Consider the following 27550-nt stretch of genomic DNA (forward strand, 5'->3'; position numbering starts at 1 on the left):
CTTGACTGTAGTTGGGAGATACTCTTCAGTTTTCACTTCAACTGAGGAAAACTTTGTTCCACTAGCAATACATTTACAAGCCATAATGTTTGGTAGTACTATTTTTGTAGCTACTCTTATTTATTTTACCTTGACTTCCGAGCTATTCAGGGAATATATGCCAGCATTTCTTCTCTAAAAGTTATCTTTTTGTCATGACCACAAAGTGATTAGTGATGCTTGTTATACTTCTTTCCTAAATGAGATAAGGCCAACAACAACCTGATTGATACTCTCATCTTTAGTCTAAAATTGCAATCACCAAAGGGACAAGTGACAAGATGCAAGAATGTTGCCTTATGCTTTTAGATCCAGGCAGAAAATCTAGTTTCAGTGTTGCTTATGTGAACTGTGGGCACTTCAGATGATGTCTTCTCTATCGGCAGAGGCTTCTGCAGTCTGTCACATGCCATGGCAAATTTCTAACAGCCCCTTTGGCACCTAAGGAGAAGCCTGCATTGCTCACAATTCAAAGTCCCTATTGCATCATATGTTCTGTATTTAATCATCAGATATTAGGAAATGTGAAGAGAACAAGGTCACGTTGGAAAGGGATGTTTGTTCTACAACCAATCAATCCCACAGCAGGAGCTACACAGACAGATAAACATGAAATATAATTATCCCATGGTAAAATGAGTGGTCCTGAAAATCCATCATCTTTGTTTCCTTCACATATTCATTTATGCTTCCTAACACTTCAAGCCTTTATTTAAGATTCAATTTAAGCTAAAACACTGTATAAATATTCTTATAAACCATGTCTCTTCCAATTATTGGTCAACCTAGGACAAAATGAGGTTATTTAGGCTAATAAAATAATTTTCTTTCCTTTTTTAAAATAATTTTATTTTCATAAATTGCTTTTATGGAGACAAATATATTTTCCTAGGGTAGCTGGGCCTTCAGCTATGTTTTATTACAAGGAAACCAATAATAATAATGTTAGGTCTCCCACCCCTGCTCTGTACTACAGACAGCTCCACTGAGAGAGCCTGTGTCTCTCTACTCACTGGCCGTGTGTCCCAGTGCACCAATTGTCCCTGCCACGCCTTGGGCAAAGGTTCAGCAGACCTCACCAAAATGCCATCTCAAATGGAACTCGCCATGGAAACCATGCTGTTCACATTTCATAGGTTCCACAACTGCTAGGGATAAAGGCTACTTAACAAAGGAGGACCTGGGGGTACTCCTGGAAAAGGGGCTCCTGGATATTTGGAAAATCAAAAAGACTCTCTGGCCGTGGACAAAATAATGAAGGACCTTGACCAGTGCCTAGATGGCAAAGTGGGTTTCCAGAGCTGCTTCCTGCTAATTGCAGGGCTCACCATTGCATGCAATGACTATTTTGTAATATACATGAAGCAGAAGGGAAAGAAGTAGGCAACATTGAGCAACACTTCCGCCCAATGAGAGTTCTCCTGAAGGGTCTCTTAAAGAATCTGTCCCACAGCTTCCCCCTGTATAAAGGATTCCATGAGCAGATCAGGACTCTCAGAAAATGTACAATAAAATCCAACCCTCATTTGAGAAGCAGAGAAAGAAAAGTCAGATAAGCTTTTGACTTTTATAAAGCTTTCATCCTCTTGCCCTCAATAAATTCTGTTTTTAGTTCTTCACTTGAAAAAAAAAATAATTTAGGAAAATGATGTTATTGATTTTTTTTTAGAAGTTCAAAACTTAAACTCAGTCCATGTCAGTTTTCAAAGTTAAGAATATCTTTTTAATAATTTTTTCATTTGACAGAAAGAGATCACAAGTAGGCAGAGAGGCAGGCAGAGAGAGAGAGAGAGAGACGAAGCAGGCTACCTGCTGAGCAGAGAGCCTGATGTGGGGCTTGATCCCTGGACCCTAGGATGATGACCTAAGCTGAAGGCAGAGGCTTACCCCACTGAGCCACCCAGGCACCCAGGAATATCTTTTTAATTTAATTTTATTTGAGAGAAAGGGAGTGCACACAAGCAGCAGGGAGGGGCAAAGGGAGAGTGAGAAGCAGACCCCCGATGAGTTTGATCCCGGGACCACATAACCTGAGCCAAAGGAAGATGCTTAATGGACTGAGCTACCACGGCACTTTGGGACTATATTTTCTTGACTTGTGTACACTGACTCCTAAAACCTGAAGGCCTTGTAGACAGAGCCCTTTAAAAAAAACAACTTCTGGGTACTTAACTCTACTTTTCCATTTAATACATCTTACTCTCCTTTTTCTTACCTGATAATTCCTTCCTCTTCTATTAATTACTGTCTTTCTCCCCTATGGTCTATGCTTTCTTTGAATTAAGGAGGGAGGAAAACAAGTGCTTTCTTTAGAAAGGAAAACTTTTCCCTCCTTGCTTCCCTCTTTTGTCAGATAAGCAGGCATGTAAGTGGATCTTGTGTAAATTGTCATGACACACTGGGGAGTGCTTCTCTATTGTCTGAATATTAACAGAAGTCAATGTCGGTGGTATTAAAGGTCTAAATTACAGACCTCGAAAAAAGAATAAAATATGTAGTAATGGTGGAGGTAGCAGTCTGTAAGAAGAGTTGAAGTACTGGGGTGCCTGGGTGGCTCAGTCGTTTAAAGCCTCTGCCTTTGGCTCAGGTCATGATCTCAGGGTCCTGGAATTGAGCCCCGCATCCGGCTCTCTGCTCTGCAGGGAACCTGCTTCCTCCTCTCTCTCTGCCTGCCTCTCAGCCTCCTTGTGATCTCTGTCTGTCAAATAAATAAATAAAATCTTTTTTTTTTTTTTAAGATTTCACTTATTTATTTGACAGACAGAGATCAAAAGTAGGCAGAGAGGCAGACAGAGAGAGAGAGAGAGAGAGAGAGAGAGAGGAGGAAGCAGGCCCCCTGCCGAGCAGAGAGCCCGATGTGGGGCTTGATTCCAGGACCCTGAGATCAGGGCCCAAGCCGAAGTAGGAGCCCCTAAATAAATAAAATCTTAAAAAAAAAAAAAGATTTAAGAAGAGTTGAAGTACTAAATGCTAATCTATCAAAGCACTACCTAGATCCATCCTCCCTTGGTCTTAGCCATTTGGTAAGGCTCAGCTGATACTCATGCTCCGGACAAGTGCATGACTGAGGCCTAACCAATCAGGTTAACTTGCCTTAGTAAATAAGTGGGGACATTGGGGCACCTGGGTGGCTCAGTGGGTTAAGCCTCTGCCTTCGGCTCAGGTCATGATCCCAGGGTCCTGGGATCGAGCCCCAGATCGGGCTCTCTGCTCTGCAGGGAGCCTGCTTCCTCCTCTCTCTCTGCCTGCCTCTCTGCCTACTTGTGATCTCTGTCAGATAAATAAAGAAAAAATCTTTAAAAAAAGAAATAAGTGGGGACATGACTTAGTTCTATGGTTCTCAACATTTTGGTCTCAGGAACCCTTTACATCCTTAAAAATTATTGAGGACTCCAAAGAACTTTTAAGTAGGTTTTATCTATCAATATTTAGCATATGAAAACCTTTTTTTTTTTTTTTTTTTTTTTTAAAGCAAGAGAGAAAGAGAGTGGTGGGTGGGGGGAAAGGGAGAGGGAGAAAAAGAATTTAGGCAGGCTCCATGCTCAATGCAAAGCCTGACATGGTGCTTGATTTCACAACCCTGATATCATGACTGAGATGAATTAAGAGTTGGATGCTAAAACAACGGAGCCACCCAGGCACCCCTAAACTTTTTTTAAAATATAAAAATATATAAACACATTTTATTAGCTGTCAGAGTGATGTTATCATTATATATAATTTAGCCTCTGGAAAAATTCCACCATATCTAATAAGAAAATGAGAGTGGAAACACAATGCCTAGTATTAGTATGAAAATATTTCTGACCTTGAAGACCCTCAAGAAAGGGTCTTGGGGTCTCCAGGTATCCCCAGACAAACTTGAAAACTACTGATCTAAACTATTGCTTAGAGAAGACACTACCAACTTTGCCACCAGGTAGGGAGAATCAATATGAAAATTATGTCAACAAAGGAGAAAGCATAGCTGAAAGATTTTGATGACATGGTTTTAGATCCTGAATTTAGCCAACCCTGAAGCTATACACATGTCTGGAATTCATAGCTGTGTAGCCTTTTGACTTAAGCTAGGGTTAGTCACTTGTAACCAAAATGTTCTCATACATCTGGTTTTCCAGCTGGGGACCTCAGAGAAAGAGAGTAAGGGTGAGAAAAATAAAAAGGACCAGGGCACAAAATTATTCAAGCAGAAATTTGGGCAGCAGAAATATCAAAAGCCCAAGAAAACTTCAAATTTATTTTTATAAACATGGCAGACATTGGAAAACACTGTCCTAATTATTCTCAAATAAGTGCGACCAAATTCCATGGACGTCTGTGGAGGTTCAGCTTCACTAAAAGACAACAAAGGCATCAAAACTAACAGCAAAATGTCAGTTTCATTAGTAAGAATGTATAAATTGATCTTACTAGACTTTGAAAAATTCTAATTTAGAAAACTGCTTTTGTGGGGAAAAGCATTAGGCCATTTAGTTCAAATGTTAAAAATTTCCCCAGTATTCTCTACTGTAGAGTGTTTTCCTCTAAGCATGTGTCTAATTTCTAAATCCCAGCTTTTAAGGAAACTTTGTTATTCTTTGAACCTTTGTCGTTGCTTGTACTGGCTTGAATAGTGTCCCCCAACCCCCAAATTTCACACCCACCAAGAATCTCAGAATGTAACCTATTTGGAAATAGGGTCTTTGTAGATATAATTTGTTAAATAGGGATCATACTGGATTATAGTGGGACCTAAATTGAATGACTGATATTCTTACAAGAAGTCCAAGTGAAAATACACATAGACAAGAAGGCCATGTGATGAGGGAGGCAAAGATTGAAGCCATGCAGCTACAACCCACCTAATGATAAGGATTGCTGGCAACTACTAGAAGCTAGAAAGAGGCAGAGAAGAATTTTTCCTTACATCCTTCAGAGAGAGCATGGCTTTGCTGACAGCTTCTTTTTAGATTTCTGGGCTCCAGAACTTTGAGAGAATAAATTTCTGTTGTTTTAAGGTAGCCAGTGATAGTTATGGCAGCCCTAGGAACTAATACATTGTCTAACTCAGCCAATCTAAAGTTCATCTTGACTATAATCAAGTTTCCTTCGAGGAAAATAATAGGTTAAAATCAACCAGAATTTCACCTTGCACCCATTTTTGTTGTGCTGAATACACAGAACAAAATTTACAATTTTAACCATTCAATAGCATTAAATATATTCAAGTGTTGCACCCATTTTTATTTTTTTTTTATTTTTTAAAGATTTTATTTATTTATCAGAGAGAGAGAGCAAGCACAGGCAGACAGAGGCAGAGGGAGTAGCAGGCTCCCTGCCGGGCAAGGAGCCGATGCGGGACACCATCCCAGGACGCTGGGATCATGACCTGAGCCGAAGGCAGCTGCTTAACCCACTGAGCCACCCAGGCGTCCCGCACCCATTTTTAATTGAGTCAGTTTTAAATGTCGCTGTTAGCTTATCAGGAAAGAGGCAAGAATGGAATAAGCTTTAGAGGAAGAATAATTTTTTGCCAAATTTGTTCTTGTTCACGTCTAATGTCAACGAGGAGAGTCTGACCCCAGAAAAGCCGGTAAGTTTTTACTGGATACTGAAATTGTGATTAGTCACAGGAACACTAAAGTACTAGGTGGGCTAAGTGTAAACACACTCTTATTAGAAAAAATTCAGCCTTTACCATAATTAATTTCTACTGATAAACTTTCATCTTCATAATGAAAGTCACTATGAAAGCCAGATGTTTACCTATCTCTTGTGTTAATTTTTAGTTAATGTAAACTCCTATAGTTTTCATTAAAACCTTTAGAGAAAGTGAATCCTTGGGCACTGCTAATTCTTTATGCACAAACTCTTTTTCATTTCTTGTTTTCCCCTTTCCCTCAGTATAGTCCTGAGACATTTGTCAATATTCAGGAATGCTACTCTCTTCTTACCTTGGTTTGAAAATTTTCCCGTTTTAATGCTTGATTCCAGGATGAATTTTGAAGAAATGTCATACTATAAGACAGGAGTAAAAAAATATGTGTATACTGCAATATTCAATAACCAGCAGTAAAAGAAAAGTCATGTTAGACAGTAAGGTGCAGATTTTATTACAGATTGCTAAATTCTGCAGAGATGAATATACTTGAGCAAAATTGTTGAAAAACAAGCACATATTAGTAGTCAGCTCAGTTCTATTAATATTACTTTTTTCAGCAATTTTAATAGTTTTAGCAAACAAACCTCCATATGCTTTAAGGTTAATTTTCACCTTTCCCAATTAAATTTCACCATTATTACTTTTATATAGAAATTTCCTTGGGGCTCCTGGGTGGCTCAGTGGGTTAAAGTCTCTGTCTTCAGCTCAGGTCATGATCCCAGGGTTCTGGATTGAGCCCACCCATCCCACTGCATTGCATTGGCTCTCTGCTCAGCGGGGAGCCTGCTTCTCTCTCTCTCTCTCTCTGCCTGCCTCTCTGCCTACTTGTGATCTCGTCTGTCTAATAAATAAAATCTAAAAAAAAAAAAATTCCCTTGTTTTATTTCATTTTTTCTACCTTTTAAAAAATTTAAGCTCAATTTAATTAACTATAGTGTATTATTAGGTTCAGAGGTTAACACCCCAAGTGACCTCCTTAAAGCCCATCACCCAGTTACCCTAAGCATGTTTTCCTCTAAGCATGTGTCTAATTTCTAAATCCCAGCTTTTAAGGAAACTTTGTCATTCTTTGAACCTTTGTCGTTGCTTGTACTGGCTTGAATAGTGTCCCCCAACCCCCAAATTTCACACCCACCAAGAATCTCCCAGCGACCTCCCCCCCGCCAGCAACCCTGTTTCCTATAGTTAAGAGTCTCATGGTTTGTCTGAAGTCTCTTGTTTTCTGTTATTTATTGTGAAACAAAAATATCGGTTTCTTTCCATGAATAATTATAGAATATTCTGAGAGGGTGTTTATTGAGACAACCACTTTACTTAAAGGGTGCTTATATAGTCTGCAACCTTAAAAAACCCCAACTTAGTTTAAGGTTATAGAACCTATTAGTAGCCAGGTTTAGAATTTCTCTCTAAAAATTCAAGACATTTTAAAATCATTTCAAATTTGAGGGTGTTGTAGGTAATAAGATAGATTGGAAAGGTAGCAATGTCATCAACTATTGATGCTCTTCATCTTTAGTCTGAGATAAACCATTTTCTTGGACATACTTTCACATTTCATTATCTCTCTCATATGAAACTAGTTAAGAATCTGTTGGTCACCAGGCTCTGTGGTGATAGATTATTAAAGGAAGTGGCTTTATGATCTGGCTTCAATTTTTAATGTTAAAAATACTGGCAATACACATACTCAAAAGAAATTTTACTACTTTTTAAATCCCACCTTAATTTCACCCATCATCTCCTTTGTATTCCCATTATTTAAAAGACGGAACAATATGAATTTTAAGTTAGAGGACAAGTCCTTGTTCCAATGGTACAACAAAAAACATCACCACCAAATTAGTTGAGATTTTAATTGTGTACAAACGATGAGTATACATTTTTGACACTTTGCTTTTCATTCTCACGCTTCCCAGATTTTTACCATGACTGAGAACATAAGTGAAAAAAAATATGTGCGTTATTTTTTAATTCATAAGTTGAAAGGGCTAGGAAGATAGGAACTAAGGAACCGATGTGAAATAGCCACAGGTGATTAAGAACACAATTTTTGAAAGATACGTGAAAATAAGTGGCAACAGAAGTTATTTTCATGGTGATTTCACATCCCACAAATACTCAGATCTGTCATTTGTCACGGCCTGAGTTCTACTTCCAATTTTGCGATCGTGGTTCAGGGGAAAGGAACACGTTCTTCTCGTTCTCTAAGATTGGTGCTTTTGATCTAAAAGCAGAGACCGTGGAGATGAAGCGTAAGGCCACGAAACCAGGGGGCAGCGGGAGGGGGAAAAGCCAGGTATCCCCATTCAAGAGGCTCTGCTTCGCTTGTGAGGATCATCTCGTGGGTTTCGACTTGGAGGTGGGATCCTAAAGCACAGGAGAAGCGGATATCCTCCGGCAGTGCGAGCAGACTAAGGAAGCAAGCGGGAAGGTGAGGCGGGACAGGATAAATCCTCCTTCATCCACGGCGGACTCAGCGGCCACTGTGTATCATGGAGCTTTCTAAGCCACTTTCAGGTGCCCTGGTGTTTTCAAGGGTCGGGCTGACCGCGCCCCAGGGCTTGGAAGAGAGGCCCAGCTAGCGGAGTCCTACTCTCGTCCCCTCGGGAGAGCCGCTCGGCGGCTCCGAGAGCTGCCCCGCGGCGCTAACGACGAGGCGCCGGCTCGGCAGGGGATTGCTTCTGTCTGGGGCTCGGTCGAGGCTGCGTTCGTGTCTCGCGCGCACCCGTTCCGCGTTCTCCAGCCAATCCGGCGCTACTCGCGCGCCCAAGAGCGTTCCCCTGTCCTTTTCGGGCTGGGCTGCCTCCTTCCCGCTCCCAGTACTCCGCAGCCGGGCTCTCACACCTCCCCTCACTCTCCACGAGTTCCACGCCTCGCGGTGTGGCTCCGCCCCTGTCCCCGAGTCCGCCCCCGCAACCGTCCGAGCGTGTGCACTCCTTTCCCTTCACTCTCCTGCTATCTAGCGGGTCTGGGTCTCAAGGGCCTCACTCGGACGCCTACGCGCGCTCTCCCTCTGCGGCCACCGCGGTCCCCGCCCGCAGCTAGCCGCCTCCGATCTGGACTCGGGGTCGCGCGCCCCGACTCCGCCCCCCCCCCCCCCACTCAGCGGACTCGCGCACTCCCGGCCCGGCCTCTACCCCGCGCAGGCCGCGGAGAGCCTGGCCGCCTCCCCCTCCTTCTCCGCTCCTCGCGAGCTCCCCGGGCGCTCTCGCTCTCGCGCTCTCCGAGGCGAGCGCGCTCCCGGCCCGCGCGCTCCGGGCTCCGGCTTCTCCCGGCTCCTGTCAGTGCGGTGACTGCGCTGGGAAACATGGCGACCGAGGGAATGATCCTCACTAACCACGACCATCAAATCCGTGTCGGAGTGCTCACAGGTAACCCGGGAGGGAGGTGCGGGACCGCCGCGGCCGCTGTCCCCGACTAGTCTCAGGCATGTCGCCTGTGGTGACTCTTCTCTGCGGCCTCGGGAGGAGGGAAGGCTGAGGAGGGGGACGGGGGGGCGTTTTACAACCGCGGAGAGCTGACAGAGGTTGGGGTGTTCCTGCGGGCCCCCTCCGGGAGCTGGAGCCGGCCCGCGGGATGTCAGGCCCCAGTGCCTTCGCAGCCGAAGTCCCTGGCCCCGGGGGACCGAGGGGCCGGTGCAGCGGGCGCTGCGGGGCTCCTTGCTGCCGGTGCAGGCGGCGGGATCCCGGCTCCGCAGAGAGAAGCACGCCGCTCTGACTGGCCGGCGCGCTTCCTCCGCTAATGCTCGTCTCGGAGAGGGGGGATTCCCATTTCCACTCCCTCCTTCCCCTCCCCCCATCCCAGCGGCCCCGAGCCGCTCTAGCTTTGCTTGCCCTGGGCACCCGCCGGACACGACACGGGTGAATATCAGGCGAAACTCCGCTCTGCTTTAGGCTGCCCCTGGCCAGCGGGGCATCCCCTCAGTCACCCGTGGGACACCCCTTGTCTCTTTCGAGAGGTTGGGGGATCGTTGCACCCAGACCTCTGAAAGTGTATGCGTTCCGCCTCTCGGAGCTAAGGGCCCTCTGCCCGCCTCTTCCCTTTCTTAGAGGGACGGGCTGCACCCTGCGGCTGGGGCTTTTTACTTGAGAGGGTAGGATTCCCCGACTTGGGCTACTCTGTTCTCCTCCCTTCTGGAACCCACCCCCCCCACCCCCACCCCGACGGTCCCAAGGCTTGTGAGGAGCGCACTTTTCCTGGGTCTCGTTTCCCTCACTCGCAGGAGCTGTGTGTGCCCTGCATGTCTGATTCCGTTGCGTTGTATTTGGGTAATATCCCTCAGTTCGGCGATAGGCAGTTGCTGCAGGGCATGACTTCCGAGATGAACAGCAAGCCAATTTGTAGGGGTTTCTGCTGTGGTTCTGTAATTGGCAAGGTTTATGTGTAATTCAGTGGCGAGGTGGGGGTTAAGGAACTATATTTGGAATCTAAGGGCTTAGTTTGGAGTGAAGGAAATTCAAGACACACTGATGTGATTTGGAAAAAGAAGAGATGTAGACGGGAATCCTTGTGTCTCCCTCGTCCCCCGCCCGTCACTTCTTAATTTTTTTTTTTCTCTTGTCAAATTCTGACAGGTTGAGACGATGCTCGGGAAGGGTCTAAATTGAATGAGACTTGCTTTTATTAGGTAGGAAAAAAAAATCTCTGTAGATACTGAGTGCTAAGCTTAATTTTGGCTGCTGAGTTTTATGAAAAGGTGTACCCATGGCACCCCTTCTTCTCTTTTAAGTAAAAGGGTTGCTTTGCCCTGGTATGCTTTCCAGTTGTTAATTTTGAATTTTCCTAATCAGAAGCCTCTGGATAGAGAAACTAGTCTAAACCAGTTGCAGGGAAAGGGAAATCCCCCCTCCCCCAACATCAAATGACACGCTGTTCTCTTCTTTTGGTGCTGAAACTGTTGCCTTGTGTGAAGATTCAGTTGTATTAGAATTCTTAGAGTTGACATTGCTGATTTTCAAAGAATCTAATCGTGGAATGTAAAAATGTATAGCCTATATCAACCTTCAACTTGCATTTTAAATTCCAGCCGTTTTTGAAAATTAATAGAGTAGTAATAGTGAAGCTTTATAGAAATCAAAGTATTTCAGCTGTCCATGGAAATGAAAGGTCAAAGCTGTTTTAAAGTTAAACCACAGAGATTAAAGAAGAATCATATTTTCTTTTGCTCATTTAAGCTTTCCCTAAGAGTTTTATATAGTGAATCATCTTGCCTGGGTCAAGTAACACAGTAGATGCTTATATAGAATACTTTGAAAGATACAGCCCTTATCTATATCCCTGCAGTACAATAGGGCTAACATTGATATGCAAACAACTAAAGAAACAATGTATGTAATTACTGTGTTACAATTGTTTAAATAAATTACATGTGTGTTTGGGGGCAAAATGTAAAAGGAATTCCATTTCAGAGTGCATTAGGAGCAAATATAACTAACTACCTGAAGGGAGAATTTGGTTAATTTACCAAAGATAAGAAGAAACTGGCATTTTAAAGGGGAGTTGAAAGTCAGTGGCAACCTTATAAATGAATATGTTTGTGAGGATGAGGCTCTTGAGCAGAATAAAAATGTAACTCAAAGACCTTGAAAAGCTTAGGTGGAATAGGTGGGTGGCATAGGCAAAATGTCAAGGAGAGAAGATAACTTTGGCAGTGAATTAAAGGTAATCTGGAGAAGCTGTCTCATGAAAATGAGGTACAGTAGTTTAGGGGGAAAGGTCTCAGGTCAAGAATAAGGATGTAAGTAAAGGAACAAAAAGGAAGCTGATGGATTTGGGAGAAGTGATAATAGAGGACAATTGGATGTGCTGATAAGATGGATATTTGAAGTCAGAAATAACTGATGTTTTTACTTGAAAAGTTATTGTCTTTTCTGTGGTGGAGCCTGGAAACAGAAGAATCAAAGGAAGGAACACTAGCCCTCAGTCTGCAATGAGAGGATTTTATTATAGACAACTTATGGTCTTGACATTCCATGTGATTTTGTGCAAGAAAAAAAATACAAAAATGAGGTTATATTGTGTATTTTGTGTCTTTTAGAACTTTAGGTTTTTTTAGTTTTACTGTGTGAAGTTTTTTTAAATTGAACTGAAGTACTATGATTTCATACTTAAGAAAATTGAATTAAGAGGCCACACTTAAAACTGTGATTTAATGAGTTGCAGTTTGTGGCTTTCTTAAAGGTCATAATAGTGATTCTAAGTATTTTATCTATTTTACAAAGGTGGTTGAAAGTGTTGTCTACCCATGCACACTTTTTTTTTTTTTAAAAAAGGTTTTATTTATTTATTTAACAGAGAGAGACAGTGGCAGAGGGAATACAAACAGGGGGAGTGGGAGAGGGAGAAGCTGGCTTCCTAATGAACAGGGAGCCAGATGCTGGGCTCTATTCCCTGGAATCAGGACCTGAGCTGAAGGCAGCTGCTTAATGACTGAGCCACCCAGGTGCCCCACCTCGCGCACATTTTGCAATGTGTTTGTATTTTGGTGAAATTGTATTGCCATTTCTCCAAGCCTTCAATTGACTTTCTTTGTGACATTTTAAAAAATTATCTGTTGAGAGATAATATTTATATTTTGAAACTATTAATCCTTTAGATTTTTTTAGTCTTCATCTCAGCTATGAATTTTACAAATAAATGTATGCAATCTGTTGAAACTTCTCCTCAAATAATATTAGAATTTTGAAACAGTGGTAGGACAGTACTTAGCAATGATATTTCTTTTTTGCTTGATGATTCTTGAATCATTTTGGACTAGGAAATTAGATTATAATAATTAGTGTGACATGGCTATTTTAGTTATACAAATTATTTTTCATCAGGAAAGTGGGATTGTTTATATATATAAAAATTGGTTATCATGGAAACATTTTAGGTTGACAGTTATTGCTATCTGTAAGAACAATACCTTTATTAATAACTGTCTTATGTTGATTGCTAGAAATGAGTATTATATGATCTTTGGTGACATGAGATCTAGTTTTTAGTATATGTGTTTTTAATGTTTTCTACTTCTCTTGCTATTTATAACAGAGACTAAACATAATGTGATGATGCATGAGGCAAATAAAGAGATATTTGCTGCTCTGAAGCTAGAAACAAGATAGAGGGCAAATGTAAGATTCCTGTCCCCCCCCCAATAACATTAGTAGTAATTATACTTATTGCCAGTCTTAACAATTACATTTTAATGTGTCACTTTTCATCTACTTTTTCTAATGAGAACTGTTTATCAGGAGAGCACCGTAATTCTACTATTGTAAGAGCTCCACAGAAACATCAGGAAAATAATGAATATGTGCATTTATATAATGTAGAACGAGATAGGTGATACTCCATTGGCTATTTAATATTGTATTAGCTATTGCTAATATTCAGTACTAGCGTATTTAGCACTTAGCTAAAGATGATAATCCATTACTTAAGTTTTCACTAACAGCAGTATGGATGATAAAAAGATACAAATTTTTAAGAAAGAGCATTTTGAAGTCATTTTTTTGCTCCAGTAGTATACATTTTTATTGCACTAAGCTTTAGATCTGTAATCAACAAAAGATATTAGAACAAGTATAAGACCGGATAAGAGAGATAAAAGACTATAAAATAGAGCATCAAAAATATTTGTTGCTTATAGGGAGTATTTTAGTCATTCATAAATAGTTATTCAAAATATTAAAAAAAAAAACCCTTAGCCAAGGAGATTATAATCAAATTAAGTCTAGAGTTGTTCAAGCATTTATTTTTATTTCATTCCTGAAGCTTATCCTTGTACATAATAAGTTTTCATGTTTTCTGAAAAGCCTATTTAGTGATAAAGATATATTTATATACCTGGTTTGAGAATAGGTGTTGTTGTTAAGTAGGCAAATTAGTATTGCAAACCAAATCTGAATCCTACCAAATGGAATTCTGTGTTTTGGCAAACATACCAATATTGATCTGTATGATCATTGTTAAAAAGAATGCTGTGTTTCAAACTAGGTCATTCCTTCCTGAATTTTTGGTTGGAACCAATGTATTAGAGAAGTAAATGTTTAGCTAAAGTAGGAAATAACATGTTAAGTTAATTACTAAGGTATATACTACTATCATCACTGGCTAAAGACTTCTAAATTATTAGTACGTATGTTGTTACATATTAAGAGTTTTAACTGTATTGAAACCACATATGACTGTTTGACAGTAACTGAGGTGTATAGTGGAGAATCAGCAGTTTGTTGCTGAGGGGAAATGATGAATAAGAATCTATTTTTATTTTTATTGGTGATAGATTCCCATTTAAGGTGAATAGGGTGCTTTTGGAAACAGTAAGTAAAATAGGTAAAACCTATACTTTGTTCTTGTAAATAGGATTGAAGAACAAGAAAACATTTGGAATTTAAGCTGTTAAAAAAGAGAGAGAGAGAGAGAGAGAGATCCTAAAAAAGAAATTAATAAAACCACAGGGGATTTTCTCTTTCACATCTGGGCAGAGATGATAAATACCGAGGTTGAAGAAAAGATTATTTAACCTGCTCAAAAGTAATTGGGACTGTAGTTAATATGGACAGCATGGAATCTTAATATTTGAGTAACTAGCCCAAAAGCAAAAGTCTGGTAAAGTAACTTCATGTAGAAGTCTATCCAGGTTGTCTAATGTATTCCTAAGTGAATTTGTATTTAACTAATTAATTTTAATTAAGTAGAATTTCTTGAAAATTTTATAATGAAAATAAACAGCCCCAACAATTTTTATAGTTTTACCAGTAAGTATGCATTTTGAAAGAATGGAATAAAACTTACTATGCTTTAAAAAATTTCCTAATTTGAAAAATAAAGGAGCAAAGAAATGAGATGTGGTAAAAAGGAGCAATACACAATTTGTGTCCTGCTTCTCCTGTTGGGTGCATGACATTGTGTCAAGGGATACTCTTCAAGGATTCTAAGCCTTAGAATCTAAGCTATGGGGGACCAACATAATAATTCTTGAAGGGTCAGTTTTGAGAGTATGTAATTTAAATCACCTTAATATTAAGATAAGTATGAGTAAATTAGGACAGGATGTGGAATTCATGTGAACTGTTAAGATAAAATTAGAAACTTCAAAGAAATTTCAAGTGAACCCATTATATAACTCCAGACCTCATCAATCTTCTCTGTTATTGATACTTTGGCACCAAAAATTTAAGGAGCACTGGTTCATGGGAAGAACACTTAGAAGACTCACTTTCTAACGCTAGTTTGGCCAGTAAAGTCTTAATATTACTTAAATCTCTCTCTTAGCTTTTCTTACCACTAACCAAAAGGAGTCATTCTCTAAGATCACTTTAAGTTCTCATGGCAGTATGTTTCTATCCTTTAGCAACTTGAACAGCTGGAAAGAGAAATATAGGATATTAGACTTAGTTAATACTTTTAATGAGATCATTATGGAAGAGGTAGATTATAGAGGAAAAAAAAGCAATAGAATAAGAATGGAAGAAAAGATAAAAATTTTAGAGATTAAGTCCTGTCAGTATAACTGAAGGAACAATATTAAATTTTTTTTTTTAGAAATTTAGAAATTTTTGTGGCCTTAATAATCTTCTTTTTATTATCAGTAGTTTCACTTCTACACTTAATTTCAGACTCAGCTCAAGCCTCCCTTCCTCAACAAAATCCTAGGAATTATCCTCTACAATGATGTCTTTCTTTGTTTTCCTGCAGTATTTATAAATGTTGTCTATGCCCTGGGGGCACCTGGGTGGCTCAGTGGGTTAAGCCTCTGCCTGGGAGTCGTGGTCTTAGGGTCCTGGGATTGAGCCCCGCATCAGGCCCTCTGCTCAGTAGGGAGCCTGCTCCCCTCCCTTCTCTGCCTACTTGTGATCTCTGTCTGTCAAGTAAATAAATAAAATCTTTTTAAAAAAATGTTATCTATACCCTATAATCATGTATATGTGGAAAGCTGCAAGGTGTAGTTAAAAGACAAAAAAGAAAAAAAAAAAAAAGAAAAAGGACTTTTGAGTTGAAGAGACTTGGATTTCAGACCCAGATTTGCTCTTTATTTTGGGAAGTCATTTAATCTCTCTGAATTTCAGTTTCCGTCTCCAAAATGAAGATGGCAATACTTACTTCACAGAGTTGTAAGAACTGAGCTAATGTATGTGAAAATGTCTACTCTTTATGTCTAACTTGGATAATATATTCAATAATCTTTACTCCTTTCCTCATCATATGTTGCTTTGATGTAGTTTGCTAACAGCTTCATGTATAAACATCTTAGGTAAAGTAGATTTTAAAGTTCTTGAAACAGTTGATTGTATGCTTTACTTCTTCTGTGCCATTTTGTCATAGCACCTCTTAATAGCGTAATTGCATAGAAGATGTCTAATAAAAAATTGGGTGATGTGACATTTATATAGTGGCTTAAGAATTAGCTACCCAGAAACATTTAGGTAAATCAGATATTCACTGTTATTACTAAGAAGACAGTTCAGGGGGTTAGTATTTTTCTATAAATTGTAAGAGGAAGATACTAATAATGTGTATTTGAAACATTGGCATGCTATCAGATTTGACATATTGTTTCTTAGTTGATGGGCAAGTCTGTATGAGGATTATTTTAGAGTGATTTTTATAGTAATTTTTAAAAATGTCATCTTAACAAATGAAAAACTTGTAGGTTGAATAAATTCTGAAAATGTTATTTTGAAGGTTAGTTCTGATAGTCAAAATAGCAAAATAGCATAAAATAGGAGTCAAAAGTTTTATCTCTTCTACCCCTTCTCTCCTTCCTCCTCCCCCTCCTCCCCTCCTACCTTCCTCCTTCTCCCTCCCCTTTTAAAAAAAAAGATTTTATTTATTCATTTGAAAGAGAGAAAGCACAAGCAGGGGGAGAGGCAGAGAGGGAGAACCAGACTCCCCGCTGAGTTGGGAACTGGATGTGGGGCTCCATCCCAGGACCTGGGAATCATGACCTGAGTAGAAAGCAGGTGCTTAACCACCTGAGCCATCCAGGTGCCCCTGCTTCCTTTTTCTTTTTGAAGTAGGCTCCATGCCCAGCATAGAGTCCAGTGCAGGGCTTGAACTCACAACTGATTGAGACCTGTACTGAGATCAAGAGTTGGTTGCTTAACTGACTGAGTCACCTCAGTCACTTTCAAGACACTTAATTACATTTTACTTGTTTCCTTTGCTTTGAATGGGGGTAATTATGCTTATCTAATAGGGGTAATGTGAAGAACAAAGGAAATAATGTATTCAGTATTTAACACCTACTATGTGCCAGGCTCTGTGCTAAAGTAAGGGATTCAGTGGTGAGTAAGATATAGTCCTTGTCCTCTTGTAGCTTATTTTAGCATTAGTAGGAAGACCTTGTTTAGTCAAGTTGGACATTAACAAATTCATGCTTCATTTATGTTGCAAAAGTACTACTGTATTTTGTTTTTGATGTAGAAGCGTAAATGCCAAAATTATGTTCATGTCCAGCCATTTTTGGCTCAAAATTTTAAACCATTATATATTTCCTGTTTTGTAAGAATATACTGAACATAATTTAATTATTTTTTTTTTTCACTTGGGTTTAAGTAAAATAGGTAACATTTATCAGGCCTATAACACATGGTATACATATGTTCTCTTTGTGCTAAGCACTTGACACATGTTATTTAATTCTTATAACTGTTATAAGTTGCCCTTCATCTTCTAGTTTCTAACCTACTATAACCTTGGGAAGCACCTAAACAACCTTGCTAAGAATTATATATGATAGGACATCTAGTTAGACTTGCAGTTCTAAAGAATAATTGTTTTCACTTTTGGGTTGAGGGCATCAGAGGATGAATGGTATTACTATAAGACCAAAAGAAATTTACTTGTTTCTTTGTATTTTGAGATTACAGGATCATGGCTAATTGTATCTGCCTGATACTGAAAATGCTAATAAAAATGCAAAAACTTGTGAAAGGAAGAGACCAAGTACAGTCTGAGTGCTAAATAGAAATGTACTGTTAGGTTCTTTTCTTGTTATTTTACAAACATTAAGAAAAAAGTATACTTGGAATTAACTTAGCATTTTGCTCAGGGCATTATCCCAGGGTCCTGGGATTGAGTTGTACATCAGGCGCCTTATTCAACAGGGAGCCTGTTTCTCTCTCTGGCTGCTGCTCCCCCTGCTATATGCTCACTCACTCTCTCTGACAAATAAATAAATAAAATCTTAAAAAAAAAAAAGTGAAACATTTCAAAAATGTGATCCCTATTCTGCTTCCACTTCAACGAGTCATAGTGAATTTTGATTCTAATGCAAATTAAAAAAATTATGCTTTGATAAAATTAATATCCCCACAATAGTAATTGGATTTCAATTTAGTCGCAAGTGGGACATCTTCTAAATTCTTACAGTGTTTTAAATGAGTTTACAGACTTGTGAAGTATATTTGTGTTGTAAGGTATGTAACAGTATGGAAAGGTAAAGTGTGAATTAAGCCCTATCTCTCTACTTTCCCAGTCTCTCTCTAGTGTTAATCACTTTTAAGATTGTTTATTTTTGTTTATTCTATATGCAAGCACATATTTATTACATCAGAGTCTGCAAATTGGCATACCAGTGGCCGTAACTGACCAGTACATGTTTCATTAGACCCCTGCTGTGTTTTTACAAAAAGTATTTTTCTGGGGCACCTGGGTTGCTCAGTTGTTTGAACATCTGACTCTTTGGCTCTGGTCATAATCTCATGGATTGTGAAATCCAGCCCCATTTCAGGCTCCATGCTCAATGGGGAGTCTACTTGAAGATTCTCTCCCTCTACTTCTGCCCCCACTTGCATGTTTGCTGTTTCTCGTTCTAAAATAAATAACAAACCTTTTTTAAAAAGTATGTTTCTAACATTTAAAAGAGGTATATTTCGTATAAACCTGTATTTTAAACTTTTTAAAATTCAGCAACACTGTAGCCTCTTTCTCACCTGACAATAGTTGGTTAGAGTGGTTGTCCTTGGAAATAGGACATGTATTCTCCAGTTTCTCACAATTCCCATTTAACCTATTTATATTTTCTGCCTAGATCTATAGTCCTTTGAATTTGTAACCTTTGCTTATTCATAGTATTTTGCACCTCCCTTCCTTTCTAGCATGTCTTGGACATCTTTTTGTATTAGCAAAAATAATAGTTAACTTTGTTCAGAGCTTACAAATGTGAAATATTTTTCTGAGCCTGTTATAGAGCCTATTAATTCATTTAATCTTTATGATGGTATCACTGTGTTACAGTTGAGGAAATTATAGCAGAGAGATTAAGTAATTTGCCCAAATTACTGGGTTAAGAGGCAAAGTTAAAGTCCGAGCTGCAAATTAAACCCATGTAGTCTCTTCCTAGATTATAAGCTCTTAATCACTATGTTATACTCCTTAGCATGTAGCAATAAGTTCATATACATTTTTTCCTTTTAATGGGTTTATCATATTGCATCATAAGATATGTGGTATTTAATCATCAACCCTCCAAATTTCTAATGTGTTCTGTGACAGATGTTGTAGACAGTTAACATTATACATTTTATCTTTGTATATTTGTGATCTGTTTTTAAATGTGAGATCAGTTACTATAATTTTTAGGTCAATAGTATATGAATTTTAAAATTTTGATGGAAATTACAAACTTACCTTCCAAAAAGAATGTACTAATTGTAATTAATATTACCTTCTTTTTTGTTTTTTAATTTTTTAATATTTTTTTAAAGATTTTATTTATTTGACAAAGAGAGACACAGTGAGAGAGGGAACACAAGCCGAGGGAGTGGGAGAGGGAGAAGCAGGCTTCCTGCAGAGCAGGGAGCCAGATGAGGGGCTGGATCCCAGGATCGAGCCTAAGGCTAGACGCTTAATGACTGAGCCATCTAGGCACCCATTTTTTTTTTTTTTTTTAAAATCTTTACAAGATCTTTTAAGATCTCTTTCTTGAATTACATATGTGGATTAGGACCTTTTTATTGCAAATGACAGATACAGAGCTCAAAATTAGCTTACATTAAAACGGGAAGTTATTAATTTACATAGGCATGGAGTATAGAGGAAGAACTCCCTTTAGGGAATTAATGTAATCATGAATTCTTTTTTTCCTTTTAAAGATTTTATTTATTTATTTGAGAGAAAGAGAGATAGCGAGAGTGGGGAGGGGAAGAGGGAGAGGGAGAATAGGCTCCCTGCTGGGCAGGGAGCTCTGGGGCTCTGGGATCATGACCTGAGCTGAAGGCAGATGCTTAACTGAGGGAGCCACCCAGGCACCCCTTAATCATGAATCCTTATTCTCCATTTCAGTGCTTTGTTTTTCTGAGCATGGTGCAAGCTGATTTCCTTCATGTAGATGCTCTTTTACCTGACTTGGCCCACATGTCCATCTATGAGTCAATCATTATAACTAGGAGAATTTGGGCTGTGGTTAGCCAGGTCTGTATCACATATCTATCCTAGGAGTGGGACACTAAACAGGCAGCCTCACCAGAACCTCGTAGAAAGGGGAAAGGGAAGCCTTCCAAAGAAGTGGAGGTTCTGCTATTAGGAAGGGAAAAGTGTGCTTGGGCAGAAAATTCTTCTTGTAGGAGTTCCCTGAAGTCTTACGCCTTTTTGCTTTCTTTTTTTCTTTTTCCTAAGAATGTAGTTTATTATATCTGCCCCTTTTCCTTTTTCTCCTGTTTGTTCAGTGAAAATGGTTCTCTGGCAGATAGTTATAAACTCGAACTGGAGCCAGTTAAGGTGTGAGAAATAGTGGGTTAAATTCAGGGTCCCCTAATATCAATAGTGACTAATTGATATGATAATTAACTGAGTTCAACTTTTTCATGCTGTGTATATAAATGCTTATCTAAGGACATTTTAGAACAGTAGTGTACATGTAATAGAGTTAGATTTTACTATTTGTTTTCTAAATTTTGTTCTAGCAGCATTTCTCTGGGAGATGTTATAATAGGTATGGTGTGAAGAGGTTTTTCTTTTCTTTCTTTCTTTATTTTTTTTTTAAGATTATTTATTTATTTATTTGACAGAGAGAGATCACAAGTAGGCAGAGAGAGAGAGAGGAGGAAGCAGACTCCCTGCTGAGCAGAGAGCCCAATGCGGGACTCGATCCCAGGACCCTGAGATTGTGACCTGAGCCGAAGGCAGTGGCTTAACCCACTGAGCCACCCAGGCACCCGAGGTTTTTGTTTTCAAGTTAATTTGGGAAGTGCTATATAACTTATCCCTTCTTTTGGAGATATTAAAAATATTAGTATAATATATTAAAGATGTGAGTAATATTACAGTTGTGGATCCTGGTGAACTTTATTTAGTCTAGTGTTTCTGAAACTTTGAGAATGGAACACTTTTTCAAGGCACACCAGAATTCACTTCTTTGGGAAATAGTGGTTTTTCCCCTGCAAATGGTCTGCTGGAAGTCTATGTAAGACCCTTATATTTCATCTTTTAGCTTTTTTCGGTAGAAGTATTGGTTACCTAAATAATTTATATTGGGAAAATTAATTCTTTTATTTTAAATTTGTGTATATATATATATATCATGTCTATATGTGTGTGAGAGTGTGTATGTGTGTGTGTATTTCCCCCCCACCTCCCATTTTCCCCCCATATTAATATACTGGCTTAATGTATTCCCTTATTCAGAAAATCTGTAATAGCCTAAACTAGACAGACCAGTCTTCACTTGATCTTAGTCAAAAGGCCAAGAAGCGATAGACAGACCAGTCTTGGTTCTGTAATTAGTACATGGGAAAGAATACAGGATCAAGTTCTGTTTTGGATTTTTCCAGTAGCTGTTTGGTATCTTTATCTGTGAAATGTAAAATCTAAGAGATGCTCTCTAAAATCTCCTTCAGCTCTAAAATCTTATTAATCCCAAACTCAGAATATACTTCATGTTTACCATTCTCTTATTGCTTGTATTCATGTTATCTGCAATCTGTTACTGACAGCACTGTTATGATCTGAAATGCCTTTCTTACTTCAAATAGGAAAAATTGTTAGAAAAAGACACTGACATTCATGCCAAGTATAAATGGAAATAAGTGTCCATTACTTCCACTGCATAATACGTGTAATTTTATTTCCTTCAATAGTACATGCCACAGAGTTCAAGTTGCAAAATGCTTAAAGTTTAGAATAAAAATTAGATGTATGTAAGTGTAATAACTGGTTCACAAAATGAAGCTTAGAAGGATACTAGTGATTTAGAGGTATTGAAATATTACATTTTTCTTTTTTAATTAATAGAGATTTACCAGAGATCTGGAAAGCAAAGATGATAATACTCCCCCCAAAAGTTGTGAATATTTTGCTTACATATTTAAAGTAAAGCTACTGTAAAAATAAGACCTATACTTAAAAAAAAAGATTTATTTATCTTTATTTTAGAGTGCGGGTCTGCTAGGGGGGCGGGGGTGGTATGTGAGGGGTGCAGGTGAGTAGTGGGGAGGGGCAAAGGGAAAGAATCTCAAAATGACTCCCCACTGAGTGCAGAGCCCAATGTGGGACTCCATCCCACAACCCTGAGATGGTGACCTGAGCTGAAATCAAGAGTTGAATGCTTAACTGACTGAGCCACTTAGGTCCCCAGACATATACTTTTAATGAACAATATGTTTTAGATTTACACAGATACTTGGACTAGTAGGTAGGCTCTGGATTAGACTACCTGGGTTTATACCAAAGTTAAATGAAGTTAAAATTTTAGAGTTACTTAACTTCTCTAAGCTATGTTTTTCTCATCTGTAAAATGGCAAATAATACCAATGCTGCTTAAACTGTAAAAGTTTAATGAATATGCCCACATGATAAGTACTCATTAAATGTTTGTTGTTGTGTATTATAATACATTTGAAAATAATTACCTTTATAAACATGGTAGTAGAAATCAGCCAATACAGTGTTTATTTTATTATTATTTTTTTAAAGTAAGCTCTACATGTGATGTAGGGCTTAAATTCATGATCCCGAGATCGAGAGTCACATGATCTACTGATTGGGCCAGTCAGCCACCCCCACCAGTACAGCTTTTAGCTATCTGATCTAGCCAGTTTATCTTCATGCCATTTTTCTACTATTTTAATGCAATTTAATTTAATGAGCTTGTTTAAAGATTAGTACTGTCCAGGGGTTCTCCTTGATCTAAATTCTTATTTTTTTTTAAAAGATTTTATTTATTTATTTGACAGACAGAGATCACAAGTAGCCCAAGAGGCAGGCAGAGAGAGAGGAAAGGAAGCAGGCTCCCTGCTGAGCAGAGAGCCCGATATGGGACTCGATTCCAGAACCCTGGGATCATGACCTGAGCTGAAGGCAGAGGCTTTAACCCACTGAGCCACGCAGGCGCCCTTAAATTCTTATTTTTAACTTGAGTTTTGGGCTGTTAAAGTCAGAAGATGGTATTTGTAGTGTAGTAACTAATGACAAAAATTTGATATTTTTGAGGTATAGGTTGAAACTGAAGTATATATGGGCGATGGTTTCTGATACTCTCTAAGGCATGTTAAGATCTATGGAGAAAACTGCCTCTCTATATGCCTGTGTGGTGTTGTTATCGAGTTCTATAGTAAAAGAAAGTGGAAATGTTTTAAATGTACAATGGTGCAGTGATACAGGGTGGTAAAGTGGGAGCAAAATAAAACTGCACAGATAATTGTTGATTTGTAGAAGAGAGATTTTTAACTGGTAGATGAGGAAAATAGTGAACCCCAGGGATAAAGATCTAAGGCTTAGGCCTTATTATGCTTAGATTGAAGTACAATGAGTTGGGTTATAAGGCAAAGGAATATTGAATGTAAAAAGGTAGAAGTACTTTATGAAATAACAGATGCCAAAAGAAAATCTATAGAATTTAGAGCATTGCCAAAGATAATTTTTGGCAGGAAAGTTTGAGAATCATTGACTTAGGTTAATATTGGACTTGGCTTCTTCTGCAGATGGGTCTGTGAAGTATTGTTAGGTAAAAACAAAACTGTCAACTATGCATCTTAAACATTCATTCCTTTCTGATTCTTAATGCAATTCAGAAGTGGGTCATATCTAATATATGAGAAACTTGAAATGGATACACCCCTCCTCCTCCACCCCCAGCTCCTATAGTAGGAAAGAACACTTATAAGCAGTGAAGTAATTGTGGATCTGATTTTATTACTCTTGTTTTCCTGTCCATGATTAATATAGTAGTATGACTATAGGCTTACTTGTTAACAAACAATACAACCCAGATCAATATTGTCTTAGTCCTTTTGGGTTAATGTAACAAAGTAGTATAGACTAGGTGGCCTATAAAAAACAGAAATTTATTTTTTATGGTTCTAGATGTTGGTAAGTCCAAGATCAAGTTACCAGCAGATCTGATGTCCAGTGAGGGTCCACTTCCTGGTTGACAGACAACTATCTTCAACTATCTTCTTTTTCTTCTTCTTCTTTTTTTTTTTTTTTTAAGATTTTATATATTTATTTGACACTGAGAGAGATCACAAGTAGGTAGAGAGGCAGGTAGAGAGAGAGAGAGAGAGGGAAACAGGCTCCCTGCTGAGCAGAGAGCTTGATGTGGGACTCAATCCCAGGACCCTGAGATCATGACCTGAGCCAAAGGCAGCAGCTTAACCCACTGAGCTACCCAGGCACCCTCTTCTATCTTCTAAAGTGGCAGAAATGGGAAGTCTCTAGGTCTCTTTTATAAGGGTATAAGGGTACTAATTCCATCCTCATGACCTAATCATCTCCCAAAGGCTCTACTTCCAAACACCAGCCCACTGTGGGGATAGGTTTTAACATAATGAATTTTAGTAGAAGACAAACATTCAGCTTGTGGCAAGCACGAGATCTGCTTTACATCATGTGAGGCTAAAACTACTAAATATTTATAGTGTCATCTACCCTTTGAGTATGAGGAGTTGGTTGTAGAGTAGGTTTACATTTTTAGTCATTTATATATTAAAAGCAATTGCCAAGTACTATATGCTAGGTTTACCAAATTTTTTTCTGTAAAGGGCCAGATAGTAAATATTTTAAGCTTTTGTGGGCCTTGTGATTTCTATCACAGCTATTCAGTAGCAGAGTAGACAATATGTAAATGCACAAGCATTTATTTATAAAAACGGATTATGAGCCAAAGTTGGCCAGTCCATGCACCAAGATGTAGTTTGGGTTAGGAAAGTATAATTCCAAGTTACTTGCATGTGAATTGAACTTTTGTATGAGTTAAAATTTGCATTTATAAACCATGCAAAATTTAGTGGCTTAAAACTACAGTTTAATGTCTCTCACATTTCTACGAATTAACTCTGTGGTTCTGCTGTAGGCATTAGTTGGGGTTCTGTTATGACTGCAGTCACCTGGAAGCTTAAATGGGACTGTTGTCCACGGCCAGTTCTACATGTGGATTTATCCACATGGCTGATTCATTAGCCTCATGGTGTGATGGCTGGTCTCCAAGAAGTATTCCAAGAGCAAGCATTATGAGAGGGAGGAAGCAGAAGCTGCCAGGCCAATTAAGGTATAGGCCTGAAACTGGCATAGCTTCAATTTCACCCATTATTTTATTGGTCAAAGTAACCACAGGCCTAGCCCAGAGTTCTCGTGGGAAGAGATCAGGAATACTAGGAAGCATGGTTAGTTGGGGGTTATCAAAGTAACAGTCTATCACAGAATTGTTTTGGTTGCAAGTGACAATTCAAAGTGAGCTAGCTTTAGTAAAGGGGAAATTTATTATAAAAATAATGGGGTACCTATCTCACAAAACGTAAATACAGGATGAAGCCTTAGGAATATTGGATCTAGGGTTTGAAGGTCCTCAGGACTGTTTCTCATCTTTCTTTATTCTGTAAGTAAGTTTTATTTTCTTTTACCACATTATTTATTTTCTTTTACCATATTTTCTGCCTCTTTCACCATGGAAAGAACAGTACCATCAATAGTTTTTTTATGTTACTTGTATCTTCCCATTTCAGCCATCCAGAGAAGGAGTGACTTTATTTTCACAGTTGTATTTCTAAAATTTTTGAGGAACAGTCTTGTCCTGGATCAGTCATTTGTGGTTAAAGGATAGAGATTATGCTATATCAACCATGTGGACAGGTGCAGGGCCAGTTAACAGAAAAGGGATTTTGAATATATAATCCCAAAGTAGTTTACTTGTGTCCTCCCTAACCATCTGTTTATTGAGATAAAATAAGTTAATTTCATAAATTATTTTTTTTCCCCATTACAGCGCTAATTTACTTCTTTCTTCAGCTGTCTGCCTTCAGCTATTTAATTGTTAGAGAATAGGCTGAAATAAGGACTGGGATTAGTTCAGTATCTTATGTATTCTTAGTAATCTCTTTGCTTTGAATAGGGGACAGCAGCATTTAGGATTTACTATTTCACCTTACCACCATTAACATAGAATTACATGTGAAAGTGATCTTACTGTGCTGTTACTTATTGATTTCCAGGGTTGATATGGCTGATTTGGCTGGCTGAATGAGTATAGCTTTCCTTTGGAAAGGGTCCACTTAGGTATGGGAAAACAAATACTTATAAGACAGAATGATGTAAGAGCTATAATAGAAATACAAGTAACATACTGTGGGTGCATGAGGAAGGAACAATTAATTTAGACTGAATGGCTGTAGGAGAGATGATACTTTAAAGAAGATAGTGTTGGGGAGCCTGGGTGGCTCAGTCATGAAGCATCTGCTTTCAGCTCAGGTTGTGATCCCAGGGTCATGGGATGGAGCCCTGCATCAGGCTCCCTGCTCAGTGGGGAGTCTGCTTCTCCCTCTCCCTCTGCTACTCACCTTATTTGTGCTCTCTCTCTCTCTCTCTGTGTCAAATAAATAAATAAAATCTTTTAAAAAAGTTAAAGGTATTCCCACCAACAGTGTAGGAGGGTTCCCCTTTCTCCGCATCCTTGCCAGCATCTGTCATTTCCTGACTTGTTGATTTTAGCCATTCTGACTGGTGTGAGGTGATATCTCATTGTGGTTTTGATTTGTATTTCCCTGATGCCGAGTGATATGGAGCACTTTTTCATGTGTCTGTTGGCCATCTGGATGTCTTCCTTGCAGAAATGTCTGTTCATGTCCTCTGCCAACAGCATGGAGGTTCCTCAAAATGTTGAAAATAGAACTGCCCTATGACCCACCAATTGCACTATTGGGTATTTACCCTAAAGATACAAACGTAGTGATCCAAAGGGGCACGTGCACCCGAATGTTTATAGCAGCAATGTCCACAATAGCCAAACTATGGAAAGAACCTAGATGTCCATCAACAGATGAATGGATCAAGAAGATGTGGTATACTATGGAATATATATATATACAATGGAATACTATGCAGCCATCAAAAGAAATGAAATCTTGCCATTTGCAACAACATGGATGGAACTAGAGCATATCATGCTTAGTGAAATAAGTCAAGCAGAGAAAGACAACTATCATATGATCTCCCTGATATGAGGAAGTGGTGATGCAACATGGGGGCTTAAGTGGGTAGGAGAAGAATCAATGAAACAAGATGGGATTGGGAGGGAGACAAACCATAAGTGACTCTTAATCTCACAAAACAAACTGAGGGTTGCTGGGGGGAGGGGGTTTGGGAGAAGGGGGTGGGATTATGGACATTGGGGAGGGTATGTGCTTTGGTGAGTGCTGTGAAGTGTGTAATCCTGGTGATTCACAGACCTGTACCCCTGGGGATAAAAATATATGTTTATAAAAAATAAAAAATTAAAAAAAAATCAAAATTAAAAAAAAAAAACTGGGAAACTGAAAAAAAAAAAAAAAGGTTAAACGTAGTGTTTTAGCAGGGCCTGGAAGAATGAATAACCCATCCTGGGAAAAGCAAGGGAAGGTAATCTGGCTGTCAGGTTTTCTTCGCTGCTAAAGGGGTGGCACTAGAATGTCT

At 38.9% G+C, this 27550-nt stretch overlaps 1 protein-coding gene and 1 pseudogene across 14 annotated transcripts in view; both read left to right on the forward strand.

Moving 5' to 3' along the window:
* Positions 1-1122: 1122 nt before the first annotated feature.
* LOC131835371 (protein S100-A10-like) lies at positions 1123-1422 on the forward strand (annotated as a pseudogene).
* A 6801-nt stretch (positions 1423-8223) lies between these two features.
* The window catches only part of GPHN (gephyrin), a 641151-nt gene continuing 621824 nt past the window's right edge, over positions 8224-27550 (forward strand). For 4 of the 14 annotated variants that reach the window (XM_059182361.1, XM_059182360.1, XM_059182367.1 and 1 more), the window contains exon 1: positions 8224-9051. In XM_059182361.1, the coding sequence (XP_059038344.1) occupies positions 8988-9051 (64 nt within the window). In that variant the 5' untranslated portion in view covers positions 8224-8987. The remainder of the gene's footprint in view (positions 9052-27550) is intronic. The other 10 variants (XM_059182363.1, XM_059182371.1, XM_059182362.1 and 7 more) reach the window with 4 other exon arrangements.

The sequence above is a fragment of the Mustela lutreola genome, chromosome 7 (genome assembly GCF_030435805.1).
Source record: "Mustela lutreola isolate mMusLut2 chromosome 7, mMusLut2.pri, whole genome shotgun sequence".
Taxonomy (NCBI): Eukaryota; Metazoa; Chordata; class Mammalia; order Carnivora; family Mustelidae; genus Mustela; species Mustela lutreola.